The following is a 24,489-nucleotide window of genomic DNA, read 5'->3' as shown; positions in this document are numbered from 1 at the left end:
TCTAATAAAAAAAATCTGTTCTTGAGATTATCTTGAATGTTGTCCTCCTTCCTCATAAAGTACGTAAAGATGTTCCCTTGTCGAACATTACTGCCAACTATTTGTCTGTGACCTTGGATCTAAACTTAAAATCGTACAAAATATTTAATCATCTTCAGTGATTTTTTTTTCAGGGTTTTAATGTTCAGTAAATTACAAAACCGACCATCTTTGTAGACATTGGATCTCAAAGCAAAGGAGTCCTTATCTAAATTAAAAGTAATTATTTGAAGTTGATCTCATGGAGCAACAGATGTTTTGGATTTTTTGAGTCAAAACAAACCCATTGCTTAAAGAAAGTCAGGAGCAGAGCTTGGCACTAAGCAATATTACTTAGAAAAATCCTTGACTTTTGCTTCATTAGAGCTGTAAACAAGATAGAGTTAATTGCATGGATGTTGAGAACTTGCAGATGGCAACTGTTCAGAGAGAGAGGGATTCATTGGATGATTTCCTTCACCTTAGACTGGAGGAGAGCAAGGGGGGAAATGATCTATTTTGTAGACTTAAAAAGGAAAGTTTGTTTTGCTTTCAATTCTTTGCTCTCATCACTAATTGTTCATATTTTCTCTGTCTATTTCATATCAGGGGCTGCAACTTCAACCCAGCTTGCTTCACTGCAGTAACGTTGACTGCGATGCGTCACCAGTGACCTGTGTGGTGCAGATGCGCAACAAGCTAACTGTGGATATCAGGCGACATATCAAAAGATACTACAGTGTAAGTACCTACAGGTGGCCATAAAAAGGAACAGTCTGGGTCATTCGCTCATAAAAAATTCTGGCTTTCTTGATCTTAAAGGAGTTCAACAATGCTGCAGATAGTTAAGTTGTATTTCTGAATGAACTTTTTAAATTCTACTGTTCACTGAGGGAGTACGTTTGCCATCATTTGACGTTTTTATTTCACAGAACGTCTGCTGTGTGGAAATATGCCAGGTGGCAGAAATTACTTTAAAACCAATGCCTCGCACTGCCTGTTAAAGGAGTAGGTACTGCTAATCTTGTACAGGAGAAACCTTAGCGTATTTAAACCAAGAAATGAATAAGGGGATGTTTTATGAAGCAGGAAAATTTCAGGTGGCCTGCTGGGTGGATTCATGAAAGCTGAGAATTACACTTTCATGAAATTTTTCTTACTAAATGCCCTAGTTAATCTGAAAGATAACCCACTGATTCAATTCATCCTTCAACTGGGCACTGCGGTAGATGCTCTGCGGAGGGCTTGTGCTTTTTAAAATGGATGTTTCAAAATAAATATCTATTGCACTTACAATCAAGGTAATTATAAATTCTGTGCAGTGATTACAAAAGAAAGTAAGTATAGAGACTCAATTTTTGATAGAAATTTTTTCTTTATTGATGTCTCAAGGTCTTTTCAGAAAGAACCATTTGTACACAGACGTATAACAGCTTGCATTTATATAGTGCCTTTTACACGGAGTAGCATCTTGGAGCGCTTAAACCAGTATAGGTGCACAGCTACTGGATGGTTGTCCATTGCCATCAGAGAGTCTGTGGTAGAGTGTGGTTTTAAAAAAAAGTACAGAAGTATTCTGTTATGGGCACTCTGTTAATGGGGAACAGTTTGCTTAAAAGGCACTATTATAAATAATATTGCTTCCATTTGGTATAGTCCCTTATATCAAAACATCTCATTGTTTCACACACTGAGGTACTTTCAAATGTAGTGTCTGGCATTATCTACAACAAAAAATTACATTTGTACAATACCTTTCACATTGGAGGGCTGTCTCAAAGCGGTTCATAGGGCTGTTTGGAAGCCCAGGGTGGGGCGGTGGGGTGAGGAAAGTGGGAGGGGAATAAATGTGACCAAAAGAGTAGTCAAAGAAAGGTTTTGAGGCAGGCTTTAAAAGTGGGGAGGGAGTGGTGAGGTGGAGTTGACTGCAGGATGGAGCTGGTCATGGGTGGGGTGAGACTTTGGAGGGATTTGAACACGGGGAAGAGGACTTGAATTCAGTTCACTGAGGGATGCAGAATCAATGAAGCAGAACAAGGCAACTTCCACAAGCTAACAGTGTGATCATTAACCACTTAATCCAATTCATATGAATTGACTGAGGGATAAATATTGGCCAGGAAGCTTTCTTGCTCTTTCAGATAGATCCACAGTAGAGGTTGTAAGAAAATTGTGATTTTTCTGGTCCAAACATTTGTAAAAGTTGTGGTTTTGGTGCAGTCAGTTCAAGTACCTGCAGTGAGTACGGGCTCCCATTGGGCCATCTACCTGTTCATCAACAGCCCCGCAATCCCAGGTACCTGCAGATGGATTGTCCAAAGAGAGCACAAGCTTGGGTTCATGGCCAACTAGGTGGTCCATTGGGAGCATGAGGTAGGTTGATGGGCAGGTGGATGATCAAATGGGAACTCGTACTCACTTGTAATCATTAAAGGTTGTGGCAACTATAAAACATTGCTGTGTGTGTTAAAAGTTGCAGTTTCCTCAAGAAAATTGTGGCAACAACAAAAACTTGCACTTGTCTAGCGCCCTCCATGCACGGTAGTGTCTCGGAGCGCTTAACAGTGGCGGAGACTGACTCCGAGCTGGGGGGAAGGGGGAGGTGGCTGTAAGCACGGTTGAAAAGGAAAGTTTTCAGGCGGACTTGAAAGAGGGGAGAGAGCGCAAGGCTAGCATTTTTTTTACACAGCCTTATCCATTGGACCTTCAATGCCTTCATGAATCACCAAAATAGTGTGGACTCTGATTTAGCATCTCATCTGAAGGGCAGCAATCTAATGTGCAATACTCCCTCCCAATGCTGGAGTGTTAACCTAGATTCAATGTTGTGTGCTTGCTGAGGCATTGGTTTGTTTGATATGAATGACTGTATGATGCTTAACAATGACGGTGCCGGATAGTGTGCCAGGGAGAGGGGGAAGGTGACCACAGGCACGGTCGAAGAGGAAGGTCTTCAGGTACAACCTGAAAATGGGGAAAGCGGGGGCAAGACGAAGGGATTGAAGGAGGGAGTTCCATTCAGGACGTAGTGGCCGAAGGCACGGGTTTAAATGTCGTGCATTATCCTAGATGAAAACATTTCTTTCACCGCAGCAATTAAAGACAAAGCGGTGCTGAACCTCTCCTATTTTAAGATTTTAAAAAGAAATCCAAGATAAAATTGATTAAAAGGAATTGAGCAAGGAAAAGATACTGAGCAAATGTGATTTTAATGCATTTCAAATACATGTATTGCTTATTATTAAAGTGAGTTTAAGTAGCTTTGGGGGTCCTCATCCAAATGACAGCACCTCCAAAAATGCAGTGCACTCTCAGGACTGTACTGGAATGTCAACACTAGACAGTGAGCTCAACGCTCCAACTTGGAGCTTGAAACCACAAGCTTCTTACTCGATCTAATAATAATCCTTGCATCTGATATAGCGCCTTATCACATCTTCGAGATGTCTCAAAGCACTTCACAGAATATACTGCAGTGCGAATTGACTTTATATTTTGTGGGCGAAACGTTCTAATAATAATCCCTCTAAAATAAAAAACAATAATAAATTGGTCATTTTCAATCCATGACTGTTTGTGGGACACTGTTGTGCGCAATTGACTGCCGTGTTTCGTCCACAAATATACAGTCAATTCACTTTACAGTCTATTCTGTCGAGAAGACGTGAAAAGTGATATATCAAATGCAAGGATTATTATTACTATTATAGAAGGGGGAAGAAAGCAGAGCTTTGGCCATCTGAATGCGATGGATTTAAACTTGTGCCGCAGAGGTGAAAAGTGCAACATCCCTTATCCAATCAACTCCAAAAAATATATTATTTTAATCTAATTCCAGTATTTTTTGGTGTCTTTTTCCCTGGAATTGTTTCCTAAAGTTAATTTGCAGATTAGTCTGCCCTAGTTTGTCAAATGCTTTGGAGGCAGTGATTGTGATTTGCCTTCTGTTCAGAATTTCTGCTAATGCATAGTGTGGGAGGAAGTTGGAGAGAGTCTGAGCAGACCATTTGGACTTCCAACTGTCCTGATTAATCCATTATGGTTAACATTAAATGTTTCAAGTTTATTCAAGCTGTCAGCAAGGATCAGACTTTCTGTGACAAGTGATAATACAATGCCACATTCATTGATGAGTATCTAGTGCAGCCAGGAAATGCGGTTCTGTTAAAATAGATTTGCAGGTAGGAAGTTCAGTAGTTTGGGGCAAAAAATCTAAGCAAAATACAATTCATGGTTAGTGTTGATTTCCGAAATGTGCTGTATGAAGCAAAATCAATTTGCAGACTAAAAGTGTTTATTTTATGTGCACGAGTCAATGCATCATAGGCCAAATCAAATATATTTTGTGTATGTATAAATAAAAAATGATTATATAGGTAAACCCACATAAGTCGTATCAGTCAGGACCATAACATTTAATACAACTTGTGCCAAGTATGAGTTATGCATTAGTCGGATTTTATACGACTAATTGTAATCCTTGCATTTGATATAGCGCCTTATCACGTCTTCAAGATGTCTCAACTCGCTTCACAGAATATACTCTAAAGTGAATTTACTGTATATTTTGTGAGCAAGACCCCCACAACAAACACATGTCCTCCTGTGCAGAAAACATGTACAACAAATGGTACTAGCACACAAGTTTCAAAAGGGAACTGTTTTAATAGAACATGAACTCTTACAAAGAACTATTAACATTTACACTTTTGTAACTTTTGTCAGATCAAAGTTCAAATTTCACAATTGCGATTAAAATCGCATCATGACCTGGGCCAATAGAAAAGTATCATATTTGCAAAAAAGATTGCGAGCGCTTCACCCCTTGCGGCAAATTGCAGGGGCCTTTGCCAAATTTTGTGGGGGATTGCGGGTTTTGGTTGGTGCTATTGAGGTACATTTTACTGCTACATTTTATCACTTTATTGAGAATTAAACAAGGAAGTAATGCATATTAAATTGTTGCAAAAAAAATATTAATTGCTGCTTTAACAATAACTGTGGGTGGGGATAACAGTGAGGCTATAGGAGCTCACCATCTCCTGCCTCTCAGGACCAGCACCAGAGAGAGAGACACACACAAACTCTCAGAGACAGAGAGAGACACACAGAGAGACGTACACTCACTCATAGACACAAAGAGACATACACAGACAGAGAAACACACATTCACATAGAGACACTCATAAACACACACACATATAGAAGAGACATAGATACTCATATACACAAACAGACAATCACAACAGTGGGGCCACCGAGTGAAACCCATTTGCCACTTGCGCTGCATTGCGCATGAATGTCTGGAGTTACTCTGCCCACAGTGATGTCAGGTAAACAGCGTGAGTGGCCCACGGGCCAGAAACTACGTTTATGGCGGGTTTGTAACGGGCGAGGGCCATGGTAGCGGGAAAGGTGCGACCGTACCTTTCTATTGTCCCAGGTCATGATCTAATTTCCTGTAGTGTTTCAAATGTATACATATCCTATCCATGCAGTACTTCATCAATTCAGCCAGGAGATGCAGTTGTGATGATGCGAGTTAGGAGATGATTTCCATTAGGATTTACATTATTTGGGACCAAGTATTCGTTACCATTTAGCCGTTTATCTGACTTGTAAAATCCGACTAGTGCAAAGGATTTGAAGTAGGAAAAGGAATGGGACTTGGGTCCGACTTCTAACGAGATGACTTGTGCGAGTTCAGGAAACATTTTCCTTGCATAATATTTATTTAATTAATATTTGCAGGTGATGTGAGGTTATATCTCCGGGATTCTACGCCGCGTGAAGGGCGCTATATGACATCATAAATCTCTCTCTGTCCACTGCTACTGTTCCCGCCCCATTAAAAACGTCATCACGCCTATCCTTAAAAAAAAAACTCCCTGGACCCACCACTGCTCTCAAACTCCCGCCCCATCTCCAACCTCCCTTTCCTCTCCAAGGTCCTGGAACGAGTTGTTGTTTTGCTCCTTCCTCTCCTGTCACTCCCTTTACAAGCCGCTCCAAACAGGTTTCCGTGCTGCCCACAGCACAGAAACAGCCCTGGTCAAGTAACAAATGACATTCTGTCCATTTCCGACCAGGGCTCCCTCTGCCTCCTTGACCTCTCTGACAGTATCACTATCTATGGTTGCATCCCAAGACCTTCCTCTTCGACCATGCTTTCGATCACCCTGCTTACCCCCCTGCCCTCCAACCTCCCCAATTCCGATCCCCAGCTCGAGTCCAAAACACTGACTGTCCAGCGCCTTGGGACGTCCCCTCGACGTGAAAGGCGCTATACAAATTTTATTGTATATAAATGCAAGTTGTTGTTGTCTATCCCATTTTTAACACTCAACAAAATAAATAATATATGCATTTGGCATACAACCATTTCTTGCATTTAAATTGTGCCACTTATGTACAGTAATGTGTTGAAGTGTATTATAATAGTGTTGCTATCCTTGAGCAGTGTGGAGGGTGAAGATATTGGTCAAAGACGAGGCCAGATTTTTTTAAAGGGTTTTGAAGGTAAAGAGGAAAGCGCAAGGCAAAGTAATTTTCGTAGTGAGCTTCAGGAGGCAGAATAGCTGAAAACTGGGACGCCAGTGGTTGGATGGCTACCGTTAGTCTGACTTAGTTGGTAGCGCATGTGCTTTTAAATCGGAAGGTTGTTGGTTCAAGCCTCATTTTGGAACTTTGAACTCACGAGAGTAAGCCGCGGTTATTGTAAGATAATACTAATCCTTGTCTTTGATATAGTACCTTTCACATCAGGATGTCTCAAAGAACTTCACAGGTTATACTATCGTGTAGTGCTTGTGTATTTTGTAGGCGAACATGGCAACCGATTTGTGCAAGCATTGTCCCACAGATATCCTTGGGTCAAGGGTTCAAATCGCAAGAATTAAGAATAGAAAAGGACCAAGTCTGGATTTTACTGCGGATCCAACACGAAGATTGAAAGTTGATGCCTGAATGAATGAATGAATTGCATAGCTGGTTAAAGCACACAGGGTTTCTCCTCCTCTGTTGGTGAAAACATTCAGGGATTTGGGAAGAGAGCTGAATTTAGGAAAATGAGGAGCAGTGGCACAGTACAATAGATTGAATGGCCTCCTTCTGTGCAGAACTTTTCTATAGATTTGATAGAAAAAATTGGAGTGAAAATGTAGTGTTGCTTAACAGATTCAATACGTTGTGAATCTGTCAAACACTGCAATTATCAGATAATAATAACTTAAAAACTGTTCACAGATATGCAGCTCTCTAACACCCCCGAGTTCAGTGTGAGATTTCAGAGCTGCTGTTGTCGGCATTTCAGTGCCACCTCATAGGATATCAGCCCAGTGCTGATGGGTCAGTCAGTAGTTATCGACTGGAAATTTCATTGCCTCTTTAAATATGTGTTAACACATCGAGTCTGACAAGAAACATTACATTTTAGCCTGTGATGCGATCTTCAAAAGCATTTAGATCGAATGCTTTGCTCGTTTCTGCATGAATTGCATTCTTCTTGCTCTTGCTAAATACCTGACAATACTTAGATTCATTTAATTCATTTATATTAATTACTTTACAGTATATCCCGTGAAGCGCTTTGAGATGTATCAATGACATGATAAGACTCTATCAAATGCAATGATTATTAATACCACAGGATTCTCTTTACTGTTGGTGCTTTGGTCAGACATAAAGTTCTTAACCTTATGTGATCTTTAATCATATCAGAGAATTTTTTATTGTATTTTGTCATGAAAAAAACTATCCCAACCATTGCTTTTCTACCAGCCAGTCAACCTCTAAAATAGCTGTGGTCCAGATAACTGTCAGCCACTGTTACAGGCATTGAACAGATGCTGGTGCTAAAGAGTGTTATTAGGCATTCAGATCTGTGGCCCAATAGAGGTAGATGTAAAGTGACTTTATTACCCAGCCGTCCCCAGAAAGCAGCTCAACATTCACTGAAATGAAGTGCTGAGAGAATACAGTATTCTGCAATTAAAGTTTCTATTAAGCTGAAGAACAAATGTGGATGTTTGTTCTCGATGAAAAAATTCATGGGAGGGGGGCTAGGTGGAGAGACCGAGTCAGGGCTGTTTGTTGAATATCCTGTTAGGGACTGTTACCATTCTAATTAATCAAGTTAGAAATTACAGCTGTGGCTGCTTCCCCTATTCTCAGTATCAATTTTCTGCTCTTGTTAGACAAAGCAAATATAAATTTTGTGTTCATTTGTCATTCGTTCTTTGACTTCAGCATCTCGGAAAATAACAATGTAGCACAAAAGACCAGTATTTACCTAGTTGTAATGTAGGTTGCCATGGTGTTTTGCAAATTATTGCAATTATGTTCACCATGCGAGTCGCCCTTGGTAACTGGGGGGAAAAAAAACTGATAATCCTGTTTTGAACAAAAGGTCAAATTGCTGAATAGAAAGTCTTGATTAACTAGAAGATGTACAAAGTGGAATTATTTTCTACCATTCAAAAAGAGGTCTTGATCAGGTTTGCTTGGAGGGGGGAGGGGTGAATAAGTACATCTGTTGATTGCTGAAGTACAAAGAACTGAAAGGATGTTGTCTTGAGTCTTTCATGTCGGCCCTAATGGTGTTTTTTTGTCAAATTTACCCATTTGATAGATTTGTAAGAGGCAGCTGCACTTAAGCGGGCTGCTTGCTCCCTTCCCCCTGTCAGAGTCGTTCAGAGTGAAAACTTCTCAGCAGTGTGCACAGTGAATGTGTGTTGCACTTTTACCCAACTATCTCTCTCTCTCTCTCTCTCACACACACACACACACACACACACAAGCTGGTGTGGTGGGAGTGGTATTGAAGGTAGCTGCATCTAAAACGAAATGGAGAAGTCAGCCTATAATTAGTCTTTTCAAATGTTATTGAAGCGCTGAGAGTGTATTAGATGCCTGCTTTCTTCCAGCTGCCTTAAAATTAGCCGTTAAAAGTTTGGAGAGGGTGGTAGAGAGAAAAGCTGAATAAACTTATGAAATGCCAGGGTTGCATTCTTCATCACCTAGCAACAGCTGTTTGGGTCTCCATCCCATTTCATTCCTGTTGTGTGAACCATTTAGTCGCTTTTATTACCAAAAAATTGTTTTCGCTTTGCTTGCCTTCTGTGTGAAAGATGGATCTCTGAACAAATCATTAAAGTAGAATACTTTGATGACCAGAATCCTTCTTCCATCCTAGAATCATATTTAAAAAAAACACAAGAAACCCAATTGACCCACTTACAAGGAAAACATTCTGCTGGCATTGTTCGATGGCAGAGTTTAAATATTTAATAAAAATCACATTGGACTCAACATCTAGATGTATTAAAAACTTTCACCTTCAAAGAAATGCATTTAAGTCTGCTGAAGGGTGGTTGAAGAGTGCGTTGTTCTGTACCACTGCAATAGACACTCTTATAGGTGTCTTTTTGTATTGCATGGGATAACGAAATGGATAGAATAATTAAAACATTGATTGAGGGATGTTTAGGTAAGGACTTGCCACTTGTGGTGCTGCTTTTAGTAACTATTTACTTCATGCTTTCAGATACATGAGGCTATTTGGGATCGGTAGATGTCAAGTTCAGCTCATTTGGGTTTTATTGGATGTTTGTGGACAGTGGTAGAAAGTTAACGTTTTCTGTTGCTTTCTTATTGGCCAGGAGTGATCTCCTGCAGTGCAACAACCAATAATTGATTTTTGGGTTTTGTGGTTTCCCTGATTAATATGATTTGCAAACCACTGCAGTGTAGATGCTTTTTTGGGGTAAGACTAACCGTTATATTTTGATAAAGCCTACAGGTCTAGCAATACAGCAAAGATGGTTGGTTAGCTGAGCTCTTGAAGGATATTTTGAACTTGGTTGTGCCCTCACAGAACAGATATCTGGTTTTACTGTACCAATTTACTATTGGGAATGGGTATTTGACATTATTTGCTCCATTCAAAGAGCCGGCACAAACTCGATGGGCCAAATGGCCTCTTCTTGTGCTGTACAATTCTATGATTTATGACTCCTATTATGTACATTATGCTCTGATTTGATCTGAACAGTTTTCAGTGAGTTCAGAAGAGAGAGTTTAAAGAGGCCTGATCATAATCCTTCAAGAAAAGAAAACAGTAATAAATTGGTCACTTCAATCCACGATTGTTTGTGGGACACTGCTGTGTACAATTGGCTGCTGCGTTTCGCCCACAACTATAGGGAATGCACTTTACAACATATTCTGTGAAGTACCTTGAGAGTCTAGAAGACGTGAAAAGCGCTATATCATGATGCAAGGATTATTATTATTAGTGCCGAGATTAAAATACACTTGGAAAATCTAATGCTTCTCTACCAGGTGTGTGTATGTCATTTATATGCATATATTATTTGAATCACTATATGTACTATTTTTTTCTATGAGTAAATAACCCAGAATGTTTTTACTGTTATGAAGGGGGATGAGGCTGATCTATTGTAGAAAACTGCACTTGGAATTAAACTTCTGCACTAATGGGTTTGTAGCTGACTTAGTACTAGTTTCAACAACTTTTGAATGAATAGAGATGTATAATCACTGTCACAAGTACTGGTCAGGAAAGAAACAAATCGGCTGTCAAGTTGTGTAGCTTAAGTAGAAGGGGGTGGAATTTGTACATTTAATGGGCTGTTGAATGTGTGTGAAATAGAGCAGGGGGTTGCATCAAATAAGAGTTTAAAGAGGCTTATTATCTTTTCACTTTTTTAACTACAGCCTCTGGTAAAAACAAAAGATAAGATCAATAAATCACGGATTCATTTTGAGAGGGAATCGGATTTCAAGATTTGGAGACTAATTGCTGCAGTTTAATGTGTAAACCTGAGATGGATTATCATACGTTATGTGTACAACCTACATACATTACAAAACTTAAATATTTCTAAAATATGTTTTGTTTCATGTTAGAAATAAATATGGACCCTGTGAAGTGAAAGCGGCCAGGTTGCACATCAGAATTAAATACAAATGATAGGTTATGGAACTAAAAAGTGGTGAAGTTTGTAATAATATCAACAACTTGCATTTGTATAGTGTGGGGCTGCAACCTTCAATGATGTGCAAACAGCACAGAGTGCAGAAGCGCTTCTAATCTGGATCGTGCTAGAGATAACTCAAACCTTTTGATGAACCACCAAGTCATATTATTTAATAACACATGCAGTCCGATAGCTCAGTGGTTAGAGCACTCGCCTTGCAAGCGAGAGGACCTGGGTTTGATTCCAGACAGGCGAATCCTTGGGCAAGTTTCCTTACTCCACACGCCTAATAATAATCCCTCCAAAACCAAANCAATAATAAATTGGTCATTTTCAATTCATGACTGTTTGTGGGACATTGCAGTGCCCAATTGGCTACTGCGTTCGCCCACAAATATACTGTCAATTCACTTTACAACATATTCTGTGAAGCCTTTGAGACGTCTGTGAGATGTGAAAAGTGCTATATCAAATACAAGGATTATTATTATGTCTCAAAGCGCTTCACGGAATATATTGTAAAGTGAATTGACTGTATACTTTGTGGGCGAAGTTCACTTCAATATATAGTAGAAATACAGAAAATGTGTACATTCTGTGAAGCGCTTTGGGACATCCTCCTGACGTGAAAAGCGCTACATCAAATGCAAGGATTATTATTATTATTCCCAGGCAGGGCAAAACATTGGGCAACTTTCCTTACTCCACATGCTTCTGTTTACCTAGTAGTAAGTAGGAACTTTGTTGTTAGTCGAATGGCAGATCACTTTTCCGGGGGTAATAATCCCTTAAAAAAATAATAATTTGTTCACTCAATCCATGACTGTTTGTGGGACTCTGCTGTGCGCAATTGACTGCTGCGTTTCGCCCACAAAATACAGTCCATTCACTTCACAGTGTATTCTGTGAAGCGCTTTGAGACTTCTCGAAAACATGATAAGGGGCTGTGTCAAATGCAAGGATTATTATTATTTTTACTTGCAGTTGATGTGCGCCCTATCATGTTGAAACGTCTCAAAGCACTTCACACAAAAGTGGAACAAATCTGTTAAGGTCACAACTTAGATTTATATAGAGCCCTTCAAGTAAATCGTCTACTCAGCAAGAACTGGGAAAGAGAAAACAGACTTTACAGTAGTACTCTCTTGCTTGCCAAGTAGTGAAAAACTAAATCCAACTCTTCAAATATCCCTGTGAAGTAGAATGGAATACAAGTGGTTATCTCTAGTTAGTTGTAGATTGAAGTTTCTCTAGAACTTTTTTTTCTTGTTTTCATCAGTATGATATTGCGTAAATTGAGGGCATTTTATTTTGGTATTTTAAAGCCTTTTATCAGCTGCAACACATTTCAGACAGCTGTGCCTACCAATCAACGGATTAACTCAAACCTCTGTGGAATGCAGTTAGGTGTGAAGGACAATTCCAATCAATTTGAAAGTTTCATTTTGTTCTGAGGGCCAAATAGCCAAGGTAACAAATCACGTGATCCTGGAGTAAAACTTCAACCCTTTGAGAAGGGGGACGTGGTGAAGGAAGGAAGCAATATATTGGAAAATATATCCTGGGGAACATAGATCCATGTATAACATCTTAAATGCGATTGAAAAAATGAGTGCGGGGAGGTTTCTGGAGGGTTTGAGGGGGCTTTCTTCATCCAGACCAATCTTGTGATGGGAAAGTCACCGAAACAGTTCATCGGCAGATTTGGCTTCATCATACCAAGACCACTGCGCTCTTGCCTCCGCCAAATCCTCCTACTCCAAGAGGCAAAGGACAACCCCAGGCTTCTCTTTTCCACCACAAACCATCTCCGTCCACCTTCCCATGCCTCGCCCATCTTCTCCTCAATCTCCAACTGTGAGGAGATGCTGGACTTCCCCGAATCCAAAATCGAGGGGATACGTTCAGCCACCTCAGCCCCGTACACCGCCACCCCCCACATTAGGTCTCCCTCATGACTCACCCTCCACCCTTCCCCCCCTATATTCCTTCGACCCTATCTCTCCCTCCTCCCTCACTGCCATTGTTCGCAAACTTAAACCCACCACCTGCTCCCTCGATCCCATTCCCACCTCTCTCCTCATCCCCCAACTCCACCTTCTGGCCCCTCTCCAGTCCGATGTCATCAACCTCTTCTTGTCAACCAGTTCAGTTCGCAACCCCCTAAAAACAGCCGTCATCACCCCCATCCTGAAATAACCTTCCCTGGATTCATCCCTCCTCTCCAGCTACTGCCCCATCTCTAATCTCCCATTCCTCTCCAAGGTCCTGGAGTGAGTCATTACGTCCCATCTCCGCTCCTTTCTTTCTCGCCATTCCCTCTTTGAACCCCTCCAATCCAGCTTCCGCGCTGCCCATAGCACGGAAACAGCCCTGGTCAAAGTCACTAATGACATTCTGAACATCTGTGATCGGAGCTCCCTCCACCTCCCTGTCCTCCTTGACCTCTCTGCCACCTTCGACACTATCGATCACGCTATCCTCATACACCGCCTCTCTTTAGTTAACCTTTGCGGACCTGCCTGAATCGAATCCTATCTCTCTCACCATCTCCACTTTGTTGCCTCTGACAGTTTCTCCTCCAGCCCCCACACTGTCACGTCTGGCATCCCCCAGGGCTCTGTCCTCGGCTCTCTCCTCTTTAATATCTACATGCTCCCCCTTGGTGACATCATCCGCAGACATGGAGTCAACTTCCATATGTATGCGGATGACACCCAACTCCATCTTCCTCCACCCTCAACTCCAGGACCACTGCTGTCCTGACAGACTGCCTGTTGGACATCAAGTCCTGGATGAGGGCAAATTTCCTACAGTTGAATGTGAACAAGACTTAGGCCCTCCTGATTGGCTCACACCAGTGCCTCAGCACCTCAGGCTCTGGCAGCATCAACCTCCATGGTTGCACATTTCAACTCACCAAGCCAGTCAGGAACCGAGGTGTCTTGTTCAACCCTCAACTGTCTTCTTCCCCACATCCAAGCCATGACCTGCTCTGCCTTTCCTCACATCCATAACACCGCCCGACTCCGCCACTACTTCACCCCTCAGGCCGCTGAAACTCTTCATCACGTCCAGGCTCGACTATGCAAACGCACTGCTTGTCAGCCTTCCCAACTTCTCCCTCCACAGGCTGCAGATAATCCAGAACTCTGCAGCCCGTGTCCTCTCCTGCACCAAACTCCATGACCCATCTCCCCCAATCTCTCGCCCGACTCCATTGGCTCTCTATCCTTCAGAGGGTCCAGTTTAAGATCCTGGTCCTCACCTGCAAAGCTCTCCATGGCCTCCACCTTACCTCTGTGACCTCCTAAACCCTACCAACCCCTCCGCTCAGCCGGCTCCAGCCTGCTCCACGTCCCCCGACCCACCCTCCCCACCATTGATGGGAGAGCCTTCAGCCACTCTGCCCACAACCTCTGGAATTCCATCCCCCAATCACTCCGCCTCGCCCTCTCCTTAGCCTCCTTCAAGTCCCACCTCAAGACCCTCCTCTTTGACCATGCCATCGGTCACCCCCCCCTTCCCCTCCCCTCCCTTCTCCCTCCCTGACCCCAGCTCGATTCTGAAATGCTGTACACTGTCCACCTTGGGACTTCCTCCCGACATGAAAGGCACTATACAAATGTAATCTTGTTGTTGTTGTAAAGTGCATTGGGTAATTGAAGAGGAAGTCAGATTGAAATGTATAAAGCATCAAGTGATGGATCCTGGCAAGAGTTAATCCCTTTGGAAGAAAAGTGGCAAAAAAGTACATGGGAATGATGGTTAGCTAAGTGCTTATCATTCATGGTGCTTACTCACAGGGTTATATTCTTTATCTGCTTTTAACATATCTTTGAAGCACCTGGGATCAATGACTTTCCATTGATGTTAATTTAGCTCCTTCAGACAGTCGGGATCAGTAAGATCTCCAGAGCTTCGGTGACGTTGTCAGCATTCATTGTTTAAATAAATGTGTTCTAGCAGTCACAAGAATCTTAGAAATTCAGAAAAGAATGATGAATAATGCATCTTCAGAACATTTTGATTATTTTGAAAAGAAAATTGGTGAGTTTTATGAAATGATTTGACCTGAACAAAATCAACTTCCAATTCCCTTTTTAATTAAGAGGCCCCCACGGTCTGAAATTATTGGAAATTCTTCAGTTCCATCTTTATTTTCACACCAAGTTCATTGTGAAACTTGCTCCAATCCTAACTGTAATCCTTCTCAGCTCCACTCACCTGCCCACTCTCTCTCTACTTTGCAAACTCAGACCTGCTGCAAATTCCCCTGCGTCTCACCATTAGTAGCCGAGCTTTCATCCCTCACTCAAGAACTCCTAAAATCCCTCTGCTTCACACACTCCCTCATAACTTCCAAAACTCTTCGACCAACTGCCCTCGTTAACACCCATCCATAAAAAAAAATTCCATACAAAGAAATTTCCCATAGCTTTTATTTATGGAAAAATTAAATCAAATGGGTCAAAGAAACTTCTTCATCTGAACCTCTTTCGTAATGAAATTATAAATTCTTTGAGGGAAAACTAGAAATGCAAGCCTATATATTACCACAACAAACACTGAATACTATTAGTCAAATGGGTTCAGTGAACTACTAAAATCAGGTCAAGCATACAGCTTGCAACTGCAACAAATTGCATTATTCCTAACCTAACATTCAATAGTGAGTCAGGTTATAAAATGCACGTAATAACTTAGAACTTCTCGGTAACTTTCAGACTAAATTACATAAGGCATTTTCTGTGTAGATAGCACAGAATTATTTTCGTAGCACACCCTTGAATTGGGATTGAAATAGGCTCATTTGCAGATTTGGATATAGTATAGTGCCTTTCACATCAGGAGGAGACGTCCCAAAGTGCTTCACAGAATATATTGTAAAATGTCACTTTTTTTTGTGTGCGCAGGTGATGGATTTCCAGAAATCCACCTGACCAAAATAAATTGCATGCAATTGGTGGATACAACTTACATTTATATATAGTGCTCTCTCTTCACATACAATGATGCATTTACAGTGGTGGGGCCAGACTCGAAACGGGATACATCCAAGCACCAGACCAGTTGAAGTGACTGTAAAATCAGAATTACAGGTCTTGGTGTTGTCTGTCCATAAAGACCTTCCAGATTGCTTAGTGTTATAATTTAGCTGTATTTGCTGTTTGCTTTTCAATCCTAAATGTTACAAATTTAGCATTAAGTTTAAATGTGACTGATTCCTAATTGCAGCAGTAGTGTTTTCAATCACAGGCAAAGTCGATAGAATTTTTACTTTGAATGAAAATCTTTCCTCAAAACTCATACGTTTAGATAATGGAGCAAAGTGTAATTGCTTAGTACAGAAATGATGGAACAAAGTCAAATGGGAAATGAGATCAAAACTAATTACTGCTATGTACGTGACAATATTGGCTAGCAGTTGTTTCTACACAGCACATATGTTGACTTCAATTGGACAAGAGATTTCCTTAGAATAATGATATTGAAATTAGTTTGCAATTTGAGCCCTAATTATCAAAGGAATACAAAAAAGATGTACTGTTCTATTATTAACTGTTCAAAATGTCTCCCCACACACTGATGTACTTGTTTAATTTTCATGAATACTAGTTACTCCTATTGTTACAGTTTCTAAAGCGAGATTAACAGATAGTATGTTTAAATATACTCATGTAAGTGTTAATTACAGAGGCAATAAGAACACAGAATCTCTTCAATGTTATCATATCTTGTAGGATGTCCATACAAATTGACCTTATCGATTTCATCTATTGAAAGGACGGGGCATCTGCAGTGAGCAAATGGCAAATGACGTTTTCCTTGAGTCTCAAATCTGGTTTCTGTAATGACTGAGGTTAAGTGTCTCAAACTAATTGTAATTTGGACAGTTTGATCAGAAATTAAAGCACTGTAAATAAAGTGGTGATGTCTATAGTTCCATAACTCACCATTTTTATTCTGGCACATCAGAGAAATGTGAACAGATCATATTATGCTTTGTAGCCCAGTGCTCTGAGACTTACTTTTTAAAAAATGTTTTTGCAACAGTTTTTTTCAAGATATTCAACTGTGGCTGTTGAATGCAATTCTGTATCATTCCATTAAAAAAACTGATGCCTTCAAATGTTGCTGCTGGTGCTGTAAATAACTAATGGATTAAATTTTGCAGCAGTCTCGTCAATGCAGAATAAATTTAGTATGCAAATGACGTGATCACCCACAGACTATTACATGAATGTAACGGATAAATGTCAACTAAGTGATTTTTACAGGAAAGCCTTTTTCTAAGAAAAATAAATCTAAAGACTCTTGAATATTTAGAAGAGATACTGCTTGCAGTGCTATTACAATCTTGCCCTAATAGTCACATCTATCAGCACACTTATTGAGAAACTTAGATAAAGAACAAGAATCCCTAGTGGACAACACCAGCAAGATTGAAACTAATTATATTGAAGCTGTGGTTTGGGTGGTGCCTAGTACGGATTTGAAACGACTGGGTTGCAAGGAAGAAGAATTGAGAGAAAATTGTAGGAGGAATGGCCCTGTCGAGAGAAATACTTGAAGAGCTTCAAGGAATCTAAGATAGTGACTAGGGAGTCTAAGAGGATTTAGGAGGAACAACTTCACACAAAGTGTAGTGAGAATGTGGGACCCGCTGCCCAAAGAGGCAGATGAAGCAAATTGTATAAATGCATTGAAGAGAAAATTAGATATCAACATGAGGAAGAATAGGATAGAAGGGTATGGGAGGGAATGGGTGGAGACTTGTGGAGTATAAATACCCACAGAAAATGGTTGGGCTGAATGATCTGTTTCCTTGGTGTACAGTCCATCTACAACTATGTAGATACAGAGACAGGATTCAAAATGGACCAGAAACCTTATTTGTTGATGACTCGGGGTTAATTGTTCATTGCAATAATGAAACCTGATGTGTTGGTAACTCAAATTACTCTGTGCTTTTTACCGAAGAAAGCATGTTCCATGAACATTGGAAACGCTGGTGGAGGAAGATGCTGGTGGAGGGGCAAGAATACCCATTTTCTGATAACAATGTTGGTGAATGGGCCAGATGACTAGTGCACTATGCCTTGGACACGCAGGGAATCTGGTTCAAATTCCTACCTCAGGTGACATCTGTACTAAAGCTGGCAGGTTGCCAGTCTGTCCAGAATCACTGTTGAGGTCAGGTAACTAGCTAATAGAAAGGAATTATAGCTAAGATACTTCATACTTCATATCATACTTTACTGCCCACCATCAGCCTGCAGGACATCAACAATGGAGGATATGGACTTGTCAGCCATTGTCCAGGTCTGCCCTTCACTATGAGTCTTAAGAAGAGTGAAATGATTTAAAGTGGAGAGAGGCAGAAAAAATGAGTAGCTGAATTTTGGACAGTTCAAATATATTCCTTTTTTAATATTTTATTGAACAATTGAATATATACAACACTCACTGGAAACTGTGTGAACTTTTAGTTATCCATTTATTATAAGATTTGTGTAAATTAGAGCCTCTCTTTGCTTTTAACCAATTCTTCTGTAAGAGCCTGATGCTCCTTGTTATTATCTTTTCAGTAGTCTTGTGACAGAACTTGATGATTACAGAAATGAAAAGATCAATAAGTCAAATGGCCAATTGAGCCTATTTGTAGAATCCAGCAAATGGGTTGCCATACATTGTGAGGAGCTGTCAAAGAAAATATAAAATCTATTTGTTCCTGAACGTACAATTCTACACTCTCCTTTTATCTTCCTGTCACACCACACTCCTTGGAAGTGGGATGGACGTATATGTCATCTTGTGCAAGAATGCTCATGTCTTTCAAGTTGCTGGTTGCTTTATACATTAGAATGCATCTTATAAGCATCAGACTCAGATACGGAAGTGAACTCAAACTCAGGCTGTCAGTGAAAAGTTTTATTTGTGGTATGACGCTTACCAAGTTAACAGCTTTGCCCGACTTTGAAATTGCAGTATGATGCGGGCAACTGCACAGTTAGAGAAGGACAGAAAAACACACATCCAAACGTTCATAAAACACACACACACATACAGAGTTAGAGACTCTGACAGACAGAGTCATTGTGTGTGTGGGATCCATTCTTTGATTTAAATAGGATTGTTACCCATGCAAAAGGTGATTTTAGATTACCTCATAATTTTACGAATATTTGATGCATGGAAAATGCTATACATGAAACTGATAAATGAGAATTCTCAGTTGGAAATGTATTAACCAAATATTTATTTTCTCTCTGAAACCCAATAGGGCTGGCTGGTCTGCGAGGAACAAACTTGCCAGAATCGCACACGCCAACTTCCTTTTGCCTTCTCTCGAACTGGTCCAAAATGTCAAGCCTGCATGAAGGCTATACTTAAACCAGAGGTAACCGCTGCTAATCTCATGCTGCCTTGCAGTAACATTTATAATTGTAAATTTGTATTGTGTTGCTGTGTTGTAACTTGTGTGCACTTTTTCTCAAATACGTATATCAATAATGGTAGGATGCAAAATGTTTTGCATACCTACTTATGAGTTTTAATTCTTTTAATTCTAATTTTAATAGCATAATTTTTTGCGTATGCAATTTTTATGCTATATCCACCCCAGCAGTACAATTGCAGATTTTGTCCATAGAATTGAAGGTGCTGATGGTCCAAAGGTCAATAACTTGTGTAAATGTTAAAGTACTAATGGCTGTATAATTTGAAAATCCTAGCAAGCAACACTAGCTACTTCAAGAAGCTTTTGCTGTATGTACATCTTGTGAGACAGTCAACTCATCACTGATAAATGACTCAATATACAATGTTTGCAGTTTTATATGAAATAAATATGCCTGAGTTTTTAATTTAATTAATGGCATCAGAAATTACAAAATATTCAATCATTTTTTTTTCTGTCTAGAGAGTTTGCAGCCAATCTCATGGATTGTTTAAGTGGTTGTGTTTTGGAATTTAATTGAAGTTTTGGATTATTTAGATTTGTTTTTCTTTTCTGTCAGTCATCTGCATTACAGATATAAATTTTTGGTCAGTTTCAACAAACCTTCTGCATCAGCTGTTCAGTACCTTGCAGGAGCTAAATGTACATTTAAAATTCTATAATGTTATGCCACCAGTTTTATGAGAGGTTTTTATCAGAGGAGATTAATTATTTTCCAGGTGCTGCACATGAAGTTACTCAAGGTCAAAATAGTATAGTTTGGTCCCACTCCTTTGTAGTTCTCTCAGGGAGAGAAAGATTTAGGCCCATTCTTCATGTAAAGGCTGAGCAGGTAAGGTAATGTTTGTCATTTCGATGATCCAATTTATATTATCTTTTCCAAACTCGAGAACCAATCCTACTCTGATTGAGATGCTCAATGTTGTAAGGAAATAGACTTGGCTCACCAGAATACCAACAGTGGGCAGTATAGTTGGGATATCCTCCTGACGTGAAAGGCGCTATACAAATGTAATTTGTTGTTGTATAGTTGATAATGCAGTAGTGTTGGGTTACTTCTCAAACCGTCTTTATGTGTGTAAAATAATCTTCAGACTTCAGGTAGATTTCAAAAGTTCTTCATTATTACCGCACTGCAAACAGGTTACAGTCCAGGCACACTCTTGTGGTTCGAACAAAGAAAAACTTGGCACACATTCCATATATAGGTATAATGCTCCAATCACAATGCTGTAATTAAGTTTTGTGCCTACCACTCTAATACCACCCTCTTCTAGCTGTCTCTCATATCCCTAACTCCGTCTCTTCCCACTGTCCTAATATGAACTTGTTATTCAGTTACTCTTTCCTGTCTTTGTTCCCCATCCTTGGGCAGCTATCTGGTCCATTCCAGTTTAACCTACTCTATGCTGATTATAAAACCACTAGCCTGAGCAGTTTTTGTACAGGGTCACTATCGAGCAGTCAGGCCAGAACTCCTGTTCTCCTTCAAGTAGTTCAGAACTCATTTCCAAGACAGGTCCATCCTTCTATAAACAAATGCCACCATCATACTTCTCAAACTAAAAGGATTCAAGTCAGATTTGATTGCGTTCTGGACATGTAGAATAAACTATTCAGGAAGATGATTTTGTGTCTGTAAGATCAAGATGGAATTTGTGTTCTGCGTCTTTGAAAATACAGTAGAACCCTGAGGTCTACTGTTTTGAGTAATAAAAGCTGAGTTAGTACCCAATGTCTACCAGGCCTTTCGAACAGCCCTTCTGTACTAATGTGGCCTTCATCATTTTTGAGTGAATTTGAGCACATCTGGTTTGGTTTGTGAACCGTTCTTCAGTACGGTGCTGAGGAGGGTGGAAAGTTTAGTCTTTTACTTAGCTCTTCAAGCAAAGAACATGTTTATATTGCAGGGTCAGCTTGCAGAGTATAAGACACATGGCACAGCAGGTTTATGGATTGGAGTTTGAGATCCATTACATGAAGTCCAATGAAGTCAAAATAGAAAATTGTTGAGGTGAAGGAGTTAATTGCCAATCTATAATCTGGAAGTACAGCTGGTCTCACAGCAAGCTAACCTCTTTCCCAAAGCCCTATGTGAGAACCTTGATCAAGCTGACAGTCAATGTACAACTTGGACTGTACAACTTCACCATTTGCCATGAGCTTCCTATAAAGATCTCCATTACACTTAAAATTAATGTCCATCAAAAAACTGATAAGGAATTCTGAGGCTTAAGGTGTTACTTGACCAGCCATTCTCAAGTATAGTACATGCTCCTATAGATTCAGTGGCTAGTCTGGTTTGAAAGTAGAGCATCAGCAAGTGCTGTATGTAATTGGCTGCTGTATAAAATATACAGTCAATTCTCTTTGAGACGTCTCGAAGACGTGATAAAGCGCTATATCAAATGCAAGGATTATTATTATTACTGTTGAACTTCACACTTATAACTAACCGGTAGAGACACCTCCATTAAATGGTTTACGCAGTGTATTTGAGTTGTAATGCAATTGCTCATGTTAGGTATAGTTCTGTTGGTCACCAAACTGATTGTGAGGAGTTCCTGATTCCAGCAGCTTCCTCTTTGGGATTGGTAAGCTGTTTTGTTTGGGTTTTTTTGGGGGGTGGGGGGGTAAGCTGGCTGCCTGGGGATGTACGCAGCAAAAGGAAGGAAGAACTTGGACTCAGCGATCCAAAGCCTAGACTTTTTCTCTTGAAAACTAGATGGCTTTAATGCATTTCCATTCACTCAGGATATTCATCTGAATAAGGTTTCTGCTTCAACTCCAAAAAATGTATTTCTAAGTTGGATGAGTCCAGGACAAAATGTGAGGTTGTTAATTGCATAATCAAGGGCCCCTAAATCCTTTTATACATATATGTTTGAACATGGTTTATACAACTCAAATAATACACCCATAGTTATACCACATGCATTATAAAACCTAATATCATGCATGCTTTGTTGCTATGGGATAGATTAATTTTAATAATGCTAATTAAGGTGCAGTCCATGTCATTTTGTTGGCCTGGAATAAAGTATTGGGCTTTCATGTTGAAAGTCTTTAATTTTGTCGGCCGCTACACTCCTGGGATCTACAACATCCTCCACTTTAAAAAATGTTTAATGGCAAGTGGTTAAAATAATTTTATGGTGTAAAGACATTGCTTTACAGTCATAATTTGTAACCAAACTTTTGTTAATACTATTTGGGTGAAATGGCTTTCTTCTGTGCTGAAAAATTCTATGATTCCATGAAAATATAAAATAGAATAGGGAAAAGACAGCGGAGTCAGACTAAAGAGATAGATCTTACAGAGAGCATGATGACACAGTCATGATGGGCCAAATGGTGTGCTGAAAAATTCTATGATGCTTCTTGTTTGATCAGAACTTAAAATGCTTAAAGAGTTGCAGCTTTCTGACTCCATCTACATGGAAAATCCATTGGAGATCAGCTTTTGATGTTGAGATACTTCATCAAATTTCTCTTTTGTTATATAATCATTTCTCTTCTGGTATATAATTATTTTTTTCTCCATAAACTTTGAACTTTAACTTTTTACATTTTCTTTGCAAGTCACCAAGCTCCTGACCCTCATAACATGGCAGGTACCTCAATTTAATTGGCATGTGGATGAGATAGCTCTTAAACTCCATCTGAAGCTTTTATCTATAATTATCTCAGAATTCTGTCTTTCTCAAGAATAGAGTCACCGTGATTTCTGCTCCTGCATTCCTTAAAGATCAAATTTCATCGACATGTAAAAATTGGAAAGCTTTTTCTTGATCAGTGGGTGTCTGACATAAGCGGAAACCAACCCCCATGTTTAAGAGTATCCAAACCAACTGTGAGTTCCACATATGCATGGAAATATCCTTAAACGATGCAAAAACTATACCAATAGGACCAAACTCTAATGGAAATGATTTGTTTGGCTTTACTTGAGATAGCTCCAACACTAAATGGACTTTGATTTTAAAAGGGTGAGCTATGGGTTCAACAACCAATGGGTGTGATAAAAACTTGTTTTGCTCAAGTGATGGGCACCTTATGGACCAGACGCTTATGGCAGGATCTTAGAATGTCATGTGGGGGCCTCGAAAAACAATCTTCATTCCTTCGCTAAATGCTGTTGTGTGTACCAACATTCTAATTAATCGTTTCATTGGGACTGAACGTGGTTAATGCACTCCCATGTCTTTGTCCTTCTGTGGTACCACACCAATTGTAGAAGAATAAATAAGTGTAGAAAAGAGCAACAGCAACAACTTGCATTTATATCGCGCCTCTCGCGCAGGTTAGCGTCTCAGAGCGCTTAGAGCTCAGGTTAGCATCCCAGAAAAGAAAAGTGCTTACTTTGAGATAGTACATTTCCTTCTTTGTATGACATGCTCTTGAATTCCTTCTAAATTCCTGACTGATTCAGAGCATTTAAAGACTATTTAGTTTTGGTGTTTTCTGTGTAATCATAGCTTACACCACAGACTGGCCCCATGACAAAAATGAGAAACCCTTCTCCGAATGAAACGTGTTCGTTTTTACCTTGCTTATTTGTGAGTAGTTGGGTGTCCTTTGTACATTTTATCCCTTATTCCTTGTGTAGTAGGATCAAGTAATACCAAAAGGGACGCTTGTCATCATCAATACGTACTAATGTGTCTTTCTGAAGTGGCTCCTCACATACGTGCTGAATAAAACATTAACTTCCTCTCCCAATCTTGTCCTTACTCAATTCTAGCTTCACAGCTTTATTGACAGCAATGGTTACCAACCTACTTTTATCGAAAGGCGAAAGAGATTGACTATTATTGTGTCCAGATTAAATGAGAGAGTAATGTTACCCCTGCTTGATTGTATTGTAATTGGTCAGAGTTATGTACAGGTGCAATTCGTAATATTTTCAGTAAATTAAATTTTTTTCTCTTTTGCCTTTTATTGAAGTACGTTCAAATGCCCATTAGGGCTTCCTTTTTTCCTGTGGAAATTGCAGCATGTTAATTT

The 24,489-nt window shown here is 39.9% G+C and overlaps 1 protein-coding gene across 1 annotated transcript in view; it reads left to right on the top strand.

Moving 5' to 3' along the window:
- Positions 1-24,489, top strand: part of pola1 (polymerase (DNA directed), alpha 1) — a 189,965-nt gene that overhangs the window by 129,693 nt on the left and 35,783 nt on the right. The window contains exons 35-36 of the mRNA XM_042334402.1: positions 628-759; positions 19,306-19,422. Of these exons, the coding sequence (XP_042190336.1) occupies positions 628-759; positions 19,306-19,422 (249 nt within the window). The remainder of the gene's footprint in view (positions 1-627; positions 760-19,305; positions 19,423-24,489) is intronic.

The sequence above is a fragment of the Callorhinchus milii genome, unplaced genomic scaffold, assembly GCF_018977255.1.
Source record: "Callorhinchus milii isolate IMCB2004 unplaced genomic scaffold, IMCB_Cmil_1.0 Scaffold4, whole genome shotgun sequence".
NCBI classification, from domain to species: domain Eukaryota; kingdom Metazoa; phylum Chordata; class Chondrichthyes; order Chimaeriformes; family Callorhinchidae; genus Callorhinchus; species Callorhinchus milii.
Note: the sequence above shows the minus strand (reverse complement) of the source record. Positions and strands in the feature narration are given on the sequence as shown.